At 45.6% G+C, this 14243-nt stretch overlaps 1 protein-coding gene across 1 annotated transcript in view; it reads right to left on the bottom strand.

Moving 5' to 3' along the window:
* Nucleotides 1-4350: 4350 nt before the first annotated feature.
* LOC149353655 (nose resistant to fluoxetine protein 6-like) overlaps nucleotides 4351-14243 on the bottom strand; it is a 39810-nt gene continuing 29917 nt past the window's right edge. The window contains exons 8-13 of the mRNA XM_089575845.1: nucleotides 11672-11767; nucleotides 10516-10681; nucleotides 9894-9976; nucleotides 8784-8906; nucleotides 6968-7412; nucleotides 4351-4728 (exon numbers count right to left, since the gene is read on the bottom strand). Of these exons, the coding sequence (XP_089431971.1) occupies nucleotides 4351-4728; nucleotides 6968-7412; nucleotides 8784-8906; nucleotides 9894-9976; nucleotides 10516-10681; nucleotides 11672-11767 (1291 nt within the window). The remainder of the gene's footprint in view (nucleotides 4729-6967; nucleotides 7413-8783; nucleotides 8907-9893; nucleotides 9977-10515; nucleotides 10682-11671; nucleotides 11768-14243) is intronic.

Raw genomic sequence — 14243 nt, 5'->3', positions numbered from 1 at the left:
CCTGCATATAGGCAGGTGCGTCTTATACAAGGGTGCGTCTTATACACTGGAAAATACGGTACTAATTACTATGCCGAAAATAGCTTTCATTTACCTCAAAAACTCTACTTTTAAAAATTACCGGTCACCTTCTTTGAAACACCCTGTATATCCTGGGAATGTACAGCCAAGCTAAAGACATTTAACAATGTCTAACCCAATATGTAAGTGGTAGGAGGTGGCCTGACCAGCGAATCCCTGGATCATCAATGTAGTTGTTTCAGCAAGTCCGTAAGTCAGCGAAAGACAGTGGAGCCTTAGACTATGGGTGCCACCCATTTGCGCGACCAACGTTCTTCACTTGCAATAAACGTTTTATCTCTCTCTCTTTTACGCATTTCTCTTGGTGTTCTTGAATTTCGTGGGCCTCGATTATTTATCTTGTCGTTTATTTGCGACTTTCTGATAAGACCTTATACTGGCTGCGAATCGGATAGCATGCTTCTTCCCCTCCCTCCTCTTTTTTTTTTTCATTTTTCCATGCAGTTGCGGCAGTGAACCCCTTATGGTCGGCCACTGACATGCTAACGTTGTTGCTGTGTTCCTGTAAACGGTCACTCTGAATACATTTTGTATTCCGACTGATTAATGAATTATTTAAGTGTTTTTAAACAACGTCAGATGTACTGAATTCAGTGCGAAGCTTAGAAGCTGCGCAGCATGCTAGGAAAGATCTAATTAGACCATTTTCTCCCTCATTTCTATACTGGGGTAAATTTTTCTTTCTCTCGAGTACGAAACAAAGCCCGTGAACCATCCGTCAAGAAGCCCAAGTATCGGCTTCAAGCTCGAAGAGTTAGCTCAGATGCGTAGTGAAGAAACAGCTCGCAAAAGCAGTCATATAGTGTTTATACTTCGGTACATAGTGAAGGCCGTGGAGCAAATGCATTTCGTCGAGCATTGCTTGACAGCTAGCAACCACAGACGCATAACTTCAGTGGTATACCCATGTGACAGAGGATTATTTCCGGTTGAACTCGTTCCACAGAGCATTTATAGGCTCCAGCTCCATTTTGTAGGCATTAAATGAAAAGTAAAAGTTTTCTTTCTATGCACTTCCTACTAATCTACAATAACGATCTTCCAACTCTTGTCAACTCTCATATCCTCCTTTTTGAGGACGATTGCGTTATTTTCAGAGAAATAATCGATACTAACGACAGCTGCCTACTTCAGACTGGCCTTACCGCTGTAGCTAACTGGTGCAATAAATGGTCAATGCAACTAAACATTAAGAAATGCAAAGTCATGCGTGTTTCAAGAAAATCTACTGACTCGCTTTCGTATTATATTAATAACGTGTCTTTAGAGTCTGTAATATGATATAAATACCTTGGCGTTCATATCACTTCTAACCTAAGCTGGTCTCTTCATATCGAGCACATAATCAACAACGCTAATCGCATGCTTGGTTACTTACGTCGCCATTTTTTCAACGTTCCTTCTTCTGTGAAACTTTTGTTATATTAAACACTAATTCGTTCCAAACTGGAGTATGCATCATCAGTCTGGGAGCCTCCTTATGACAGTCATATACTGCTCTTGAGATGGTTCAGAATAACTCTGCGCGTTTCATCCTCACTAATTACAATCGCACTGCAAGCATAACTACTATGAAGTCTAGCCTTTCTCTCCCATCGCTGTCACTTCGTCAAAAAGTGTCTCGTATCGCTTTATTTCACAATTTTTACCATCATCCTGTACTGCGCGATCGCCTTATTCCACAGCCATTTTATGTATCCCATCGTACTGACCATAATCATAAAGTCGGTTTAGTTTCTTCTGATACCAGATATTTTTCCTAGTCATTTTTGCTGTGTACCTCGCGTGACTGGAATTACCTTCCCATAGGTATTGCCGACATCAATAACTATGACATGTTCCGCGAAGCTATAGCTAGCATTGTATACTCAGGTGTTATTTAAATTTGTCTCTTTGCTGTATTTTCTAACCTTTTCTTGTGTTTTGCCACTCCCCCTCTGTAATGCCTCTGGCCCTGAGGGGTACAATAAATGAAATGAAATGAAATGAAATATGAACTGCGGGACTGCTCCATCTTGCGGCTGGTTCGTGATACAGCCTGCGACAGCAGCTTCACTAGGTAATTTTAAATACTTTATCTGTCTAAATTGTTGTCGTGTCCCACTGTCTCACTACAGGTAGTGAGAGGACACCTATCCTCTTTTCATTCGAATGACGCCAATACGGGCGAACAACTTCGGAGGTGGCTCAGTGATTAAGACCCTCGCCTACTAAGCCGGAGTACAGGGGTACGAACCCAACCCCGGCGGCCGCGTTTCGATGGACCTACGAAAAAGGCGTCCGTGTGCTGTGCGATGTCAGTTGCACGTTAAAAATCCCCCAGGTGGTCGAAATTATTCCGGAAACGACCACTACGGCACCTCTTTCTTCCTTTCTTCGTTCACTCCCTCCTTTATCCCTTTCCTTAGGGCGCGGTTCTGGTGTTCAATGAGATATATGAGACAGTTGCTGCGTCATTTACCTTCCTCAAGAAACCAATTTTCAACCAATTTCCATTTTTTTTTTGGACGAAGGTCCTGCAGATGTGCTCATAATATACTGGCAGTATTACAAAAAGACGGTGGTGTGCGTGTTTTCTCATAGTATGCGGCCTCAGAGTTACAGAGCTTCAATTTTCTTCATGCCCTATATCATGCATTCACCTGAGAGCTCAGTGCAAAAGAAAACGAAAAGCGCCATTACTTCGCTGTGCTTTTTCAAGATAAGCCAAGCTGCAAAAGCTACGCTTAAAAAAAAGGAAACAAGTTCCCGTCCTACGCTGCATGCTACGTCGCCCGTAAAATTTACAAAAACAAGATGACCTTCTAGAAAAACTTAGGCTTCGTAGTCACCTTGCGCGCTGGATGTACGGCCAAAAAAAAAAAAGAAAGAAAGGAAGTAAGACGTCCCTCCACTAACAGGTCACCTGCTTTGCTTATTCCGTTGACAGGAACGTTGCATCTTTGACTACTTGAATTTTAACGAATTAAATGTGCTCCAAGATTATATACATATATATATATATTCATGGCATTGGAAATTTCTTGAAGGGTAACAAATTTTTCATATATTTTTTCTAATAGAAATGTATTCTAGTTACATCAGCGATATACTTCTTGTATTGTTTCTTATGTGTAGCTGACTGCCCGTGAAATGTAAACGATGTGCAATCTTAGTCAGAAGGCATTAAAGTCTCCTTTTCCCTCACCTCGTGGACATATTGCACCATGTATTCTTTGTCCAAATAAACTTCGAAATTCAAACAATACACACGTAAATATTAAGTTCACCTCAAGAGCAGTTAATTTACTTCGTGATACGCGCGTTAACTTCAGTGAAACAGAATCAGTGTCAGATGAGGAAGTAGAGTTTGATGGGACAGACTTTTATTAGCTCGAACCGAAAGGAACTGAAATACAGCCTGATCACCTGAAACCCGAGACGAATCTCTGGCACACACCCTGTGGCTCAGATGGTAGCAGTTGTTTTTTTATCAGCCGATATGGCAACAGAGCATCTGGCTCTCGTTAGCTGTTCGTATGGTCGATGGGCGCTTTGAAGAAATGTATAATCAGTTGGTATTTGCTCAAGGGTACCTTCAGAGAATACTCTACGCGGCAACTAACGTAGTTTAACTGATATCACTTATCAAATTAACACAACCTCTGCCAGTCCCTAGTTGTTTTTGAATTTTTTCGGAGTTTCCGGTGTGGTGGACGTCTTTCCTCTGCGCTTTATGTCGTAACCAAACAATTTGATGACGTCATTCAGGGCCCACGAATATGTGATTCTGTTTGCTTCTTTGTACAGTGAAAATCGGGACAGTGGTTGTGTACCAAATGTGGTAATGTGATTCAGACCAGCCCGGAATTAAGCCCTTCAGAGTGCGGCGGGAAAAGCCGCACCTAAAAATACTAAAAGTGCACAAATCGTGGCGGCGCTCGGTAAATACAATAGTTTATTGCGAAATTAGGTATATTTCAGTCTAGAGTTGCCAAACACGTAAACGTAAAAGTCTAAATCACAGCAGAAACAAGGCACACTTGAAAAGTATCGTATACTTCATTTCGTACTATTTACAGCGGCGAACAGTAGGACGTCAAATCCTCAAAGCTCGAACGACTTCACTTGTATTCGCCAGAGGCTTCACGAGAACACGTTGCACACGCCGCTTCTCCGCAGTCATAGCGGAGTGGAGGAGGTCGCGGCGTGCAGTGTGACCAGCTTGCACCGCCGTGAGACGTCGTTGCCTGTGGCCCAAAACGTGCAGCTAGATCAGAGGTCGTCTCCTCAAAACCTTACGGAGATAGTTGCGCCGGTTCCCTCCGAGTCTTCGTGGTTGGCGTCACTTTCGCACACAGAGTTCGCGTAGCCGTTAAGGTGCCTCCCGTTGCCGACGTCTTTTGTGACGTCGGGAAAGCTGTTGATTATTTGGTGCGGTGCGGACGAAAGCTCTATAATCGTACTTGTCCCGTTGCCATGGAAAGTATGGACGGGCTTGATTTCGTGCGCGGTGCCCTTGGGTTTTGAGGCACTTTGGTTTCCCGGCTTTGGCGTTACTTTGCTGAAGGCAGTGTTATCGAGGCCGGCCACGGGGCACTCGACAAGGAGGTAGACGAATATGGCGATTCCATAGGACACCATGACCACGGCTAGGTATATCTGGGCCTGCAAAAAGTCAGGAAACAAGTTATGGAAGCCACACGCGTAGACACTGTTAAAAACGCCGCATTAAAACATTTGGCGCAATTCCTTTTTTTCACGAGAAGTTTCTTCTGAGGATATCTCTTTCAGGAACGGGTTATGTTTTAATATGAAGAAAAATCTGAAAAATTATCTGTGAATAACCAGTCCTTTCTAGCACACTCCCTTTCATCGGGAGGACAGCCTACCTGATGAGGGTAGCTGATTGGGCAAGTTGGTTGTTCATTGTGAATAGCACCATAGCGCATGTGGTGTCTCCTTCGTGTTGTCCGTGTTTCCTAGCGCTTCAGTCTTCATAACGAGCTCACTTCCTTTTCACTCTCATACAGGCACATTCGAGTTTAGAGTGCAGGCGCACCGTAGCAATCCGCGACGTCCATCTAGATTTGTCATTTTTGGGAAACGATCCTTTTTTTTTTCTAGCAACGAAACGCCACTACCATTCTGTCTAGTGCGAATCGTAGTCAACATCACTTACTTCGTGAAAACAGCTCTAGACGCTTCGAAAAAAATTTAGAAATGTAGCGTCCGAAATCATGCACGCCGTGCATCAAGGAAAAATGACCCGAGGCACGCACACATGTAGGGGCGTAAGCCTGTATTGTGTTGAAAGCTTCGCCAGTACAGAACGTCGATATGAAATTTTTCCAACCGCTGCGATATATAAATGGAGGATCGGAAAAAGGAAGTACAAAAATTTAAAGGTGCAATAAGTCTCTTTACGTGCGGAAACACGAAAACGTTTCGAGTTTTACCACCTCTTTTGCTTAATAATGTAATTAACCATTACTTCTTTGTATTTCATTTCATTTCATTGTTATTTTATCTTTACTACATTACCTTTACTATTTTATTTCATTTCATTGTGTGGCCCTGCCACGGTGGCTCAGTGGTTATGGCGCTCGGCTGCTGACCCGAAAGACGTGGATTCGATCCCGGCTGCGGCGGTTGAATTTCGATGAAGGCGAAATTCTAGAGGCCCGTGTACTGTGCGATGTCAGCACACGTTAAAGAACCCCAGGTGGTCAAAATTTCCGGAGTCCTTCACTACGGTGTCCCTCATAGCCTGAGTTGCTTCGGGACGTTAAACCCCAATAATCCAATCCTAATCCAATCATTTGATTGTATATTATTTTATTCTAGCATTTTTTATTTTGCTGTTTTCATTCGTGTATTTTCTGCTTCATTTTATTTTATTATTGCATTTTACTAATTATATGTTATTTTTATTTCTTTAAATTATTTTTAAAATATTATTTAGTAATTCGGTGATTTTAAACTTTCCACTCAATCATTATCAATCATTACAAACCATAATTACACTCTTAATATTTGATCGACAGTTCACGAGGACACGCCCTGTCCCCGCTTTCTGTCCACAGCCTGTGGTGGCACACATCCTGTCCATGCCACTCATGAGGCAAGAAATTCTTTCGCCTCAAAAAAATCCTAACGACTAAAATGGGAAACGGCTGGTGGCACAGATTGTAACACTTGTTGTTCCTTGAATGGTTATGTGGCATCACAAAGAAGCATTCTTTTCTCTAGGCTTTTACGCCATTTTTACGCGTGAATATACAAGGAAGTTTTGTTTTGTTTGCTTTTCGCAAGCTCCTTGTCATCAGGAACAGGAGCTTTTATCCATGAAGCAAGCAGCTAAAGATTAAGCGTGAAAATTTTTCAGCTTGAATTATTTATTTACCGCATACCCGTAGTGTCAAATTTTGCATGGCATTACAGTGGGGCGCGGGAGGGGGGTGATATTACAACGAACATTTCAGGTCATGTTTTGTATGGGATTACATGTAGACTGAAAATAAAAGCTCGCCTTTCTTCGTGAAAGCATTGAAATACACTAACAATGAATCGCAAAATTGTGATACCAGTGAACGAGACTCAAAGAAGAGGCAATGAAGCATACGTCACAGGTCCTGGATACTACCCTAGTTGCTAGTAATTAAATGTTCACGTCTTTCGTTCATGAGGTCCACTGTGTACTCTGCCTGTTTTTTCCTCCTCGGGCAGAGGGTTGCACTACGAGCTTGTGGTAATCGCGGCTGTTTAGTGGGGCTGTAGTACGGGGAGTAAGCGCCCGTTGTCTTGTTTCATGTTTGTGGTTATACTAGAGGTCTGCACTCACGCCTAACTTCCCGAGCACTAAGATGTATTTCTGATCAGTGTGTGGCTAAAAACACCAGCTTACGTGAAGGAACGGTTGCTGACTGACGAGCTCTCGCCGAAGTACTGAGGTCACTCTCAACACCACCAGGTGCACGAGGTAAACGGCGAAGGAGAGCCTTCCCAGGGGGTACATGATGGGCCAGGCGAGTATCTTGTTGACGAAGCCGCCGCGGCCCGTGGCGCAGGCGTACATCACCCAGGAGATGGCCAGGCCCCAGGAGACGCGGTGGAGGCCCCCGTAGAAGGCCGACTCGAGCCTCTCCGGCTGCCGTCCGTCGAGCCAGGTGCGCACTCCCAGCAGCGGGGCCAGAGCCAGGACGGTGGCCGCGGCCCACGCGGCACACTGGACGAGCCTCGACATTCGGTGCCGCCGCAGAGCCAGGCAGCCGAATATGATGCCCAGAAAGAGCGGGGCGGCGTGCGCGACCGGCCTGAAGTAGATCTGGGTGTGCACGTCGCGGATTTTCCTGCACACAGGGTGCCAGAAGGGATGTTAATACCACCCACGTCATTTTTGCTGGAACAGGGTTTGCGGGATCGCGATTTGAATGCAAGGTCATTCATACTCAGTGCAGTATGTACGGTAAGCCGTTTGTCATTGGTAGAAGCCTTTACACACGGCTAAAACATTTTATATAAATGAACGTTAACTGTTTATTATGTTTTGATACAGCTAGTATGTCTATATGGTAAGAAAAGCGGTCTAGCTTCCGGAGATGCTTTCTACGATGAGAGCGGGTGTCATACTTTGAGGAAACTAAGCCCACAGAATGGCAAGGAACGCGGCCAACACCGCTTATAGGACTCTTCTCCCATTTGGCCGCACAACAGCAACATTATCTACTCTTCAGTGGCTCTGGTTTTTAATGAGGTACTAAAATCGATATCGTTTAGCCTGTGCTGCTTTTCTCCTGCAGCCACGAAATTAGCAACAGAAGGGAGATGAAATTAGCAAATGTTTTCTGAAACAACAACATTCGGTTTTTCTCAACGTCTCGAAGGATGGAGATGAAAATTTAACGACTCTGATCTAGGTCATTAATAATAGTTAATTTGGAAAAAGCGCTTTATGTTGCAAGTACAAAGTAGGAAGGCGAAGGAAAAGTAAAAGCTAGACGGTGCTAAGCTCAAGTTACCGTCCGCAAGACTTGGTCAAAGGCAGGACAGAGCGGAGAATATGCACTGATGCGCCATCAGCTTTCCGGGTACCACCTAGAAGTACCAGGACCAACTGCGCACGTTATGTACAACGTTGTGAGCGCAGATTTCCTGCGTAATTCATCACCAAGGCAAAATGAAAGAAAATCGCCCTAGAAGTCGTGTCGCACACGAGTCGTGTGGCTCTTTTCCGCCCGCTGGTTAAATTTGGTTCCCATAGCGGATGAATGCTTGGAAGCGGTCTAAGTTATGCTCCACTTTCGAGGGAACCAGCAGGTCAGGTGATAGCAATAACTAAAACGTGTTCATATTAAGAGAGGGTCGAATAATGCGGACATTCTGTTTTTGCTCCATGCAAGTACACAGTATCCCCGCGACTGACAAGCACGTTTAAAATTAATTTTTTTTTCAGATATGGTAACCGTCGCTCACTTCATTTGGTAAACCCGAGTGAATAACGACCAACTATTTACAAGCTTAAGATTACCTTGCTTTTTGCACGATGAGGCTGGCCCAGTGAAGCGCTCGAGCCCCGAGTCGGGGTCTCTTTGAACAGCGTTTATTACGCGCCCAGGAAAGCTGACGATATATTGCATACCGCGTAGGCATCTGTGCGCTAAAAGGGTTGCCACACTGCAGATGCTGTACATGCATGGCTGGTGTATCCCCGGGACACTTACTTGACGTCTATGGATATGATGAGTGGAAATGGCAGGGCGTCGAGGACGTAAGTCTGTATCGCGGTGGCCAGTGAGGACACCGCTACCATGGCGCCCATTAGCCATAAGCATAGCTTAGGCCTCCTGAAAGAGGACAGCAAAGGAGGTTTTAAAACTGAGAGACGATTGCGATAGCCGGCAATGAGAAGTTTGAGCGCAGCTCTTCACACGCCACTTCTGGAAGGTGGCGTGTTGCGCTGCTAACCGCGGCCCCCGGGATCTTCCCGTGACAGCCACCTCTCGGTTGTACATTTCCACGCTGTCACCGTGGCAGGCGCGTTGCGCTGTGCTACTACTTTCCATGTTGTGTGTTACGCCGACACCGCCGAAACTGGCAGGTGGCGTGCCATGCTCATAGCCACCCTCTGAGATCTTCCCGTGGCAGCCAACTTCCACGTGGCGTTTCGCTCTGATACTTGGACAACCGGTTACGCCGACAACGCCGACGCTGAGTACGACGCGGAGCGCAGGAACGGGCGCTTAAGAGTTGCGCTGTAAAAAATCCGGTTCTTTTACGCATAGGGTATTTGAATATTGCTACCGGCCCCATCAACTATACTATAGTGAAACTTCGTGCGGTAGGTCTTGTACTGTGTTTTCAAGGAATCTTTTCTTCGCAAATTGTCGCGGTTACTTCGCTTTTCTTCAGCCGGCCAAGCAGCATGACTGTATATATGCTGCATATTTACGCTCATGGTTTCCTATACAGCTGCTTAGGGCGTTTCCAGTAGAGTTGGAGCGGTGAGCCAGTATTTAGAATCGATTGTAGTTCAGCTTTATCTTATCCGAATATCTCATTCCTCATTATTAGCTTGAGATATGCCGAGTGTCGCTACCTCTTTAATTAACCGATCAGTGGGGTACTAGCATTAACTAGAATCGAAACAAGGAACCGCTGTGAAATTCCGACCTTCGAGGTCTACGAGAGCAAATGAAGACCGCGTTGCTATGGGCTTTTAGCAGCCATGTTTCGTCTAATAACAGACAGTAACTTATGTCATTTAATTTAGTAATACCAACTGCACATCGACCTCCCATTTGACACAGAAGAAAATGAAGAAACGTGCTCACTTTGGAATTGTGACAGCGAAGATGATGGTGGTGACGATCGCCAGCTGATAGTCCACAGCGAGATACCAGTAATGGGGCATGCACTGCAGGACAGAATTGCTCGCATCAGAAGTCGAGGTCATGCATAAAGAAGGCCCTTTGCTTTTAATAGAAGAGTGGTCGGAGTTTTCAGGCATTTTAGTGCACACAGCAAGCTTTTGAGTCGCGGTTCATCCTGGTATGATTCAGGCTCCTAATCCTATGAAGAACAGGTGCGAAAAATCGGCGAAGATTTAAGTAGTTACGGACGGCTTATGTTACGGATATGAAATTTTAGCAGTACTTCATACATTTTTGTTTTCATTTCCACTAAGTTACTGGAAACGCGAAGCTAAATAGCTGGCCATATACTTCATAAAAAGAGGAGGAATGAAGGAAACCAGTGGTTTTCTATTGATATCACCAGCGACCATAGTATACGGGACACAGCCATGAAGTCACTCATAATCAGTTCTTTCTACTCTTTCAGGGAATCCCAGCACTAATTTTTAAAATGCTGATTTTTTTTTGGATTGCTCGGTGCTCCCCGCTTCTCGCCACCTCGCTGCTCCAGACGTTTTCCTCGAGAGATGCAGCTGCTCACCATTTCAGTAACCGGAACGTAGTTGTGGACCATTAGAAACATCCTCCACCAGTTCTTATCGCAGCTGTTCTGAAACGAGGGAAAGTGTTCCCTCAGCGGGGGGCCGTCCACCAGCGCGGGCAGCAGGTAGACGGAGCCCATCACCGCCGCCATCGGCACGATCAACCTGCGAGCAGCGCCGCCGAAAGTATTAGCGCAGCCTCCCTAGTAGAGAGTTATAGCGCAACGTGATCCGCTACCATGGAAGAAAAAAAACTGAGGAGGGAGCGTCCGGCGACAACCTTGAAGCCTAGTCTAAACAAGTAAAGACATAGCAAAAAAAGGAGAGTGTGTCCCCCCGTGATCGCACCACGTGATAGCGTGCGGTAAAGTCTAGCCCCGCTGCGCGCGCGCATGCGCCGGTTAGCGCGGCAGACTAACTGTAGATCAACTTCCTTGCTGTAGACGCCCGCGCCGCGAGTCGCGCATACGCGCGCACTAAAACATACCAGAATCAAAATATAAAGGACTGCCTCGGAGAGCGAAAAACTGAGGGAGAAAACGACTTCAAAACACTCGGCTTGCGAACGCTGGCCGCGTGACGTCATGCTCCCTCCTTAGTTTTTTTTCCTCCATGTCCGCTACCATGATCCGCTTCCGCACGTCCTCAGTGCGCACGCACTGATTGGTCCCGACGCGGCACGTGGGCGCGCAGCTGGCCGTGACCCGGCGCCATCTGTAGGCCTGCTGTATGCCTGGTTACGCATCCTCAGCGACCGTAATTTCTCGAAAGAGGAATGGCTTCGCGTCCTCAATCCTCCCAAGCTTCGGACTGCTAGATGTGCTACAGGAGCCCCGCTAAACAGTTTAGAAGCAAACCCTTTGGGCTGTATACTTTTGACGGGGGCTGTACAGAAAGAAAATATGGGGCTGGCTCCCCTGCTTTGCGAGAGAACCCCGCGTAGTCTTGAAATGTTTCCAGAGCGGTTTCACTAATCTATGCACTAAATGAAGCTTCGTTAGCCAAGAGCTTTTGTTTTCCCCAGAAGCTCAGGGGAACTCCATGAGAGGGTAACTTCCCATTACGTGAAAGGGCGGTAGAAATAACAAAGGGAGAGGAAAGATCGATTTTTGCGGAGAAAACAAAGCATATAAGGAACATCGCTTTAAACCTCACCGAATGTAACGTCTGAAGAGTGCCATGAAAACAACCAGGATTGGTGACATCTTCAATCTGGCATTCTTCATAACCAAGTATCCCGTCAGAAATCCCCTGAAACGATAAGCCGATAACAGTTTGAATGCTTCGAGAATGTACTTTGATATACACAAAAGAGCAGCAATAAAGTTCAAACGCTCTATAGTTGCTTGCGGACGTGTGGGGCTATTGGAAAATTTAGTATAGTTTCTGCGCAAGCACTGCTTGAGGTTTGAGGTAATCAACTGATGAATAAGGGCAGGACTGTTATATGTGAAACAGATCCAGGATTGGCTTCAAGTAGAGATGCATTTTCCAGCCATATTGCGCTGGCAGATTTCATTCACTCTTAATTAGAAGCCGAACCCCACGTTTCATCAACCGTGTTTCGAAAACAGCACCTTATATAGAGCGCGGCTTGTCTTACCAACTGCCATCGCTTGCCGTAACGCATCTAGAACAACTTTGTACGACAGTTCTGAGGAGCTTCATACACATTCTTACGGGTTTTAACTTGACCGTTTCTTTAAAACACTTTGGGGAAATTTAAAACCGCTGCACACGCACCAAAAGTATTAATTAGGATGATGTGGGGAACGCAAAGAAACCATCATTGGCGAAATTTCTGAAAACACGCAGGGCGTTTTTTTTTCTTTCGCGCCCTGAAGAAAGCGCGCGAAAAGCCAGAAGAGCAAAATATCTGCTGCTCGCGGCGTTTTTTCAACCTTGGCACACCATGCGAACGGCAGACAGGAGAGAACTGCCGGCGCGGGGTGTTCAGGCGCCGTACTCCTGCCACAGATGATTCGATTTTCGTGGCTTTTTTCACAGCGCACAAGGTAACTTTACACGCGAGCAACAGTTATAAATATCGCTCACTTTCTAATAAAAATTCATTATTTCTTTTTTGTTTGTCTCTTAGAAGGGAACAACGTGAAATAGACGAACGGAGGAGAGGGAGAAACGCAGCAGGAAGCAAAGGTCCATTGCCGGTTTCACGTTGTTCTCATCAAAATATGCCGCCACAACTAGCCCATGCCGCCACTGCAGTAGAAAATACTTGTGTATATTCGGTGCTTAAAAAGCTTCAATATGCTGAATATCAGCAGATTAGTTGACATGCCCCGGCTTTCCTGGACATCATCAACTAGCATGTCGCGAAGCAACATTGCTGGGTCGTCTATGGCTCGGTGTTGCATTTACAAAGCAATACACAGTTCGGATTCTGATTGCCGACAGCCCTGCTTGCGAAAGATGTGGCTGCGTGGTGACAAGTGCACATCTCCTGTGTGAGGGCACTGCTTTTGCGACCGAAAGAAATACGCTGCGTTGTGCTCTGGACCGCTTTGATCCTCGCCGTTTAACAGAGGGTAAGATCCTGGCACCGTGGCCACAGTAGTCGACAGTCCTCAAGGCTTACAAGGCACTGTTTTGCTTCCTGAGTGAGACTGGCTTGAGGGACCAATTGCGACTGTGTCCCTCACTCCCGTTCTCTTTTTCTTTCTCAGTCCCGCCATTCCTGTTCCCTAGTCCAGGCTAGCCAACCAGAACACTCTTCTGGTCAACATCCCTGGCTTCCCTCTTCTGTCTCTCTCTCTCTCCCACCAAATAGCCCACTCTGTCAGCCGTCAGTAGCGAAGACCGCGCAACTCAATGGTAATATTTTCGTGTGCAATTGAGAGAACCCTAAAGAGTGCAGTGAGATGGCGAGCGAAGATGTTCATACTGAGGGCCTACACTTCGTGCGCGCTACGGAGCGTGACACCGTAAAGATCTTCCTGCGCTGGTGCCCACGATAGTTCCGACGGAGGTAGGAAAAAATTAGAGATCACTGCGGCGACCCGCATTGGGAGAATGCGAAAGCACTGACGCCTCCTCGGCACTCGTCTCCTCTCTTTGCCTCTCTTTATAATATTATTGCGAAAGCAATACTAGTTGCACTTTCAGCCCGTCGCGTAGCGAGGCTGGTAGCTACCAATGACCTTTAGCATATTGGATTGGATTGGATTAGATTGGATTGGGTTGTATAACCGATGCATCACCACAAGTCTAACCACAAGCACCACCACCAGCTACACTACCAGCTGAACCATGGCGTAGCTACGGATATTGCTTTCGCAATTACCGGGCTTAACCAAGCTAAGCCACAGCCATTTTGTATTTCAGTTTGTTAATTATCTTAACTACTTTATTAGCGTAATTATCTGAATCTTTAGTCAAAGATCGCCTTATTTACTCTAATTATACCTTCTTTTATCTTAATCAACAATTTTGGTTTTTTCAATTTGGCGCCGTTGTTGCTTTCCCCTCCACTTATTATATCCCCGTCCAGTCTATTCAACCGTCCGATAGTTTTTGCTGATAATTAATGAACTAATTAATCTATATCAATGAAACTTTTTTGTTCGATTAATTATCACTCATAAAATAGATTTCAGTTGATTTCAAACTTTATGTTCACTATTTTGTCGTCCATGGCTGTTTTCCCGTCCACTCACTTTATCGACGCCCGCGTAATTTCAACGTTTTATACATTTTTGGCTCTAATTAA

The sequence above is a fragment of the Amblyomma mixtum genome, chromosome 3, assembly GCF_055824585.1.
Source record: "Amblyomma mixtum isolate Tamu chromosome 3, ASM5582458v1, whole genome shotgun sequence".
NCBI lineage: Eukaryota > Metazoa > Arthropoda > Arachnida > Ixodida > Ixodidae > Amblyomma > Amblyomma mixtum.
This window is presented reverse-complemented; position numbering and strand designations above follow the sequence as displayed.